The sequence below is a fragment of the Condylostylus longicornis genome, unplaced genomic scaffold (assembly GCF_029603195.1).
Source record: "Condylostylus longicornis isolate FDR11 unplaced genomic scaffold, ASM2960319v2 ptg000010l, whole genome shotgun sequence".
NCBI lineage: Eukaryota > Metazoa > Arthropoda > Insecta > Diptera > Dolichopodidae > Condylostylus > Condylostylus longicornis.
In genome coordinates, this window is record NW_026577979.1 from 9891695 (window position 1) to 9897182 (window position 5488).

General features: G+C 26.3%; 1 protein-coding gene across 1 annotated transcript; it reads left to right on the forward strand.

Annotated features, from left to right (window-relative positions):
- Positions 1-662: 662 nt before the first annotated feature.
- On the forward strand, positions 663-3886 carry LOC129618822 (probable ATP-dependent RNA helicase CG8611). The gene is made up of 6 exons (XM_055533835.1): positions 663-869; positions 932-2728; positions 2817-3007; positions 3078-3229; positions 3313-3502; positions 3574-3886. The coding sequence occupies exons 1-6, from the start codon at positions 813-815 to the stop codon at positions 3821-3823; spliced, it is 2637 nt and encodes an 878-aa protein (XP_055389810.1). The 5' UTR covers positions 663-812; the 3' UTR covers positions 3824-3886.
- The last annotated feature ends 1602 nt before the right edge of the window (positions 3887-5488 follow it).

Consider the following 5488-nt stretch of genomic DNA (forward strand, 5'->3'; position numbering starts at 1 on the left):
TGAATAACACAATATTAATGATAATTTAAATAAAAAGAATCAAATACTTACCGCAAAAAGAAAGATTTATTTTCTATGAGAATCTAAAAATGGGAACTCAGCTGTTAAATTAAATGTCAGCTCTCAGCTTCTAGGAAAATTAAATGTTTTTGTACTACTAGTCTAGGTTTTATTCCTCTATTAATCAACTGAGTACGAAGACGTTTCTAATCATTATTTGTGTTATATTGAATGCTTAAGAAGTTTTATTTACGTATTCCTTTAAGCAAATTAATTTCTAAAGTATTTTACCTGTAATTTCTAACTGCATTTTATCTCATTTTTGTTTATAAATTGAAAGCATAATTTTAAAAGAGTTACAAATTTTACATATAAAGCTTTTACTTCTATTCAAAATGTAAAATAAAAAAATAATGTGAGTTTTAAAGAACAACATTTGGAAAAAATATAATTTAACCACATTTTAAAAAAATTACATAAATTCAAAAAAATATTTTGATATCAAAAAGTTTTTATATTATATTTTGACATTTAATTGTTTGGAATCTTATTTGTTTGTCTTATATCAGTTATTCTTAAACTGTCGCACGTGTTTATTATTCGAATTGTCATATCACATGTTGAAAATGTCAAAAATGTTTATATAGTGAAGGTATTGAGAATCAAAACATAAACAAAAAGGATAACTAAACGTGGTTGAACTTTTCGGTTTGTAATTGATAAGAAATAAATATTTAATACTTGAATTCTCAGCATTAAATCAAGAATTCTCAATTTATTGTAAATATTTCTTCTTGTATTACTAAATCAATATGGATTTGATGTTCAATATAACATCAGCACCTAGCCCAGCTCCAAAAGTGAAAGAGGTAATAATAGTTTGATATTGGTGTTTTTTTTTTTTTTTTTTAAATATCATCATTATTCGTAGAAACCGGCTGGAAAATTATTAAAACAGAAAGTTAAAGTGAATTCAAAAAACAAGTTTAAAGAAAATGGAAGTAAATTTTCTTTTCAGTTTACAAAAAATGATAAAATTAAAGCTGTTGTCGCAAGAAGAAGGCCAACAACTATTTTGAATGGTCAAAATTTAAAAACAGAAAAAAATGTGATTAATAACCATCAAAGTTCTCAGCCTAAAAATTATGTGATGCGACCTTCATTCCCAGAAACAAATGAAAGTTTTGATGAGAACCATAAGAAAAAGAATTACGTCTTAAGGCCAAAGGATGATGTGGATGATATAGATTCTAATAATGATAATGTGAATGAAACGAAAGCTCAGAACGGCGATGATATCTTCTTGAATTTAACAACTTCTGTTGATCCTCAACTTGCTAATAAATCCAATGTAAAATTGTCAAGAACTGAAAGAATTAATAAGAAAAGAGAAGATAAATTATCTTTTAGAAAAGAAAAGAGAAGCGGCAGAGTTCTAACTGAAGAAGAAATAAATGAGGGTATTAAAAAATTTTCCAAGTTACCTCAAAAATCAAAAAAGAAAAAGCCTAATATTTGTCAGAATATAGAAACAAAAATAATAGGACAAAGATTTGTTAAACCTATAGTGGAAAAGATTTTTACCGGATGTTCTTTAGAGACTTTAAATATACATCCGCATTTGGTTAAAACTCTTGCTGATCTTATGAATATAACAGAACTAACAGCTGTTCAACAAAAAGCTATTCCAAAAGCGTTAGAAGGCCGTGATTTATTGGTACGATCACAAACAGGTTCAGGAAAAACTTTAGCATATGCTCTTCCAATTGTGCAGAAATTGCAGGAAGTAACCCCAAAGCTAACAAGAAATTCTGGAATTATGGCACTTGTAATAGTCCCGACGAGAGAATTAGCTATTCAAACATATGAAGTTTTAATTAAATTGCTAAAACCTTTTACATGGATAGTTTCTGGATACTTGTGCGGTGGTGAAAAACGCAAATCAGAAAAAGCTCGATTAAGGAAAGGAATCAATATTTTAGTTGGGACAAGTGGTCGTTTACTTGATCATTTATTGAACACAGATTCATTTAAACTTGATAAATTAAAATTCTTTGTACTAGATGAAGCAGATCGTTTGTTGGAGCTTGGGTATGAAAAAGATGTATCAAAAATTGTTCACACAATTGATGAACACAAGCGAAATGCTGAAGTTGCTGACGAATTTAGGCCTTCAAAAAGTAAAGTAGAAGAAAAACCTGACAATCAACTACAAAGACTTTTGTTATCTGCTACTTTAACTCCAGCTATTCAAAAGTTAGCTGGTTTAACTTTGAAAAATCCAATTTTTATTGACAACAGCGACGAGAATGTTATTGATGATGCAAAGCAAGCTAACGGATACGCAAATGCTTTGGAAGAAGCTGTGAAAGATGAAAAATTAGTTTTGCCAGAAAACCTTAGTTTAAGTTATGTTGTTGTGCATCCGAAGTTGAGATTAGTTACACTTTCAGGACTTTTAGCGAAAGAATTCTCTAACCGCAAAACAAAAGTTCTTGTATTTTTAGCAACTACAGAAATGGCCAATTTTCTTCACGATATATTAAATGAGGCGTTAACAATGCGAATACTAGATGAAGAAGTTGATCCAGATGAAGACAATGGTGACGATAATCCATTATTAGCAGGAGTAAAATTTTTTAAACTTCACGGTTCAATGACACAAGTAGAGCGTGGAGCAATTTTTAAAGATTTCAAAAATTGTAGTTCCGGTATATTATTAACAACGGTAAGAATCAATAAGCTGTAATAAATACAAGCATTTTATACAAATAAACTTTCATTTTTTTCTTTAATTGAATTGTAAACTTTTTAAGGATGTTGCGGGACGTGGTATTGATGTACCAGAAGTTGATCTAGTGATTCAATATTCACCGCCATTGACGATATCTGATTTTGTACACCGCGCTGGGAGAACAGCTAGGGCGGGTAAAAAAGGCAGATCTGTTTTATTTTTAGCATCTGAGGAAGTTGAATTTATTAAAATTTTGGAAGACAGACGAATAAGGTTGTTTTCCTCACTTCAATATATTTTTGCACAAAATTTACACAATTGTATAATTTTACTATTTTTTTAGAATATCGCAAGAAATTTTAGAAAAGTGTCTTAAAAGTCTTAAAGATGCAGATGATGAAGCACATACTGTTCAAGAAGCAACATCAAATCTTCAACATAAATTTGAAGAACTGATTGAAGATGATAAAGAGTTACGTAACAAAGCGTATAAAGGTAAATGTCCTATTAAAATACTAATTTTAACTCAATTGTTAAAACGTAATTAAATTTAATATTATCATAAACATTTTAATTAGCTTACACATCATGGGTAAGAAATTATGCTTCATTTCCAAAGGAACTCAAACCTATCTTTAATATAAAAAAAGCTCATATGGGTCATTATGCAAAAAGTTTTGCACTTAAGGAACCACCTTCAAAATTTGTTTCAAAAAATTATGCTCCCAAACCTGCATTACCAAATAACCGGTTGACTTATAGTGAAAGGTGAATTAATAAGGAAAAATATTTATATAACTTAATTTATATTGATTTTCGATTTTCAATAAAAATTTTAGAAAAGATGAAAAGAAAACTGATTCATCAGAAACTAGAAAGAGAAAGCATAATTTATCGACAACAGTGTCTAGTGGTAGTCGTTTAACTAATTTTACAAGAGATTCGCAAACAAATCAAGGACCAAGAAACTTTAAAGAAAATAAAAACAAACATTTTGAAAATAAATTAGCTCAATTATCACAAAAATCTTTGATGATGTCTGTTTCTGAATTCGATAGTGGGATACCATCAAAAAAAAGAAAAACATGATAAAAACTATTTTTTTTTTCTTAAATTATATGTAAAATTTTTAATAATTATTAAATTAGTAAAAAATTTTATAAAATACCTTATAATATCTTTGTACTTATTTGTTTAGTTAAAGTTCATTTAGTTTCAATTTATTTTGTTTGCTTATTCAGTTTCATTTCAGTTGTAATTAGATTTGATTGCCAAAAATTTTTTTTAAAGTCTGATTAAATTAAATTCGTATTACAACATAATAAAATAATTCTTCACATTGTATATTTAAGAGAATTTGAGTTGGTTCAAAGATTTTATTTGAATTTTATTATTCAATACTTTCAACTAATCTTAAAAATAAAATTGTTTAAGCTATAATGCTAAGATTTAAGATTTCTAGGTTGGTGCTTCATTGATTTATGAAGCAAAAATCTTGTAATTTTGCAAATGAATTTATTTATAATGTTATATTGTTCTGGAAAAGTAGACGGAATTAATTGATATTTTCAATTAATCAATTGATCCACAATTTTCAATATGTATTATTATTATGTTGACTGCATTTTAACTATTGTACTACCTTTAAAATTTTTTAAAGGTAGTACAAGAAAATTAACTTTTCTTGTTGACTTTTTAAGAATTTTTTTAAAACAATTTTATTATTTTAAACTAGTCTTCTCAGTTACCCAAGAGTCAGTATTACTTCAATAACGCTCTTAAAACATGAAAATACATACTTCAATAGTAAAAAGTTTAATTTCACTTTTTATTACGAAAAAATCGATTTTATTACATAAATTTCTTTATTTTTTTCTGAAATTTCCTAATTGTTATACCATTTTATTTTTAAAATTAAAAAGGATAAAAAATACATAGTATTTTTTTTTTCTATAAATTAAAAAAAAATATGTATATTTATTGTAACAATAATGGTTTCAAGGATATCAGTGCCCAGATGAATTTCAGGATAATTGTAAGAAACCAAATTGAAATTTGTAATAGAACAAAAGGGAAAAAAAACTTTATATTTGCTATTTTGAACAAAAAAAGAAAGAATTAAGTTTTAAAGTTTATTTTTTTGCTCAAGAACATATTAAAGAACTCAGAAATGAAGTGTAAAAAGAAGTTTGTAAAAAAAATTCTTAACAACAAAAAATCTGTATAAAAATAATTGTAAAAAACAATTCTTTAATGGTCTCTTCAGAAATCCTTTAGAATTTTTAAACTCTTACGTTTAAGTTTTTTTTTTTTTTGTAAAGAACGCAAAATATTTTCAGCTGGTTTTCATGCACTGCGTTATAAAAATTCGGTTTTTAGTAGTAAAAGTGCATTATTGTGAAAACAGATATGTATGTATGTATGTAATATGAATTTTAGTAGTACACACTTAAGAAAATTTCTGTAGTTTTCAAATTCTACAGTACATTAATTTATTCCCCTATTTTATTGATTAATTTGTAATATGTATGCTTATACTGCAAATTTCTTCAATTTTAATTTAATGGGAACGGATATATTTGTTAAAATTGTAAAAATCAATCAATCAAAACCCGAATTTAAATTTAAATTTTTTACATATTACATAAATATTATTTATATAGAAAATAAATAGTACAAAATAAATTCAGGAGTTGGAATGTAATAAAAATATGCCAGTTATTTTATATTGTAACAAAATTATAGTGTCTTAGA

Bases quoted from the DNA above. Each gene is read 5' to 3' on its own strand.
- LOC129618822 (XM_055533835.1), top strand. From the start codon at position 813: ATGGATTTGATGTTCAATATAACATCAGCACCTAGCCCAGCTCCAAAA. The intron at 2,729-2,816 runs GTAAGAATCAAT...AAACTTTTTAAG, and splicing joins CCGGTATATTATTAACAACG to GATGTTGCGGGACGTGGTAT. The intron at 3,008-3,077 runs GTTGTTTTCCTC...CTATTTTTTTAG, and splicing joins TTGGAAGACAGACGAATAAG to AATATCGCAAGAAATTTTAG.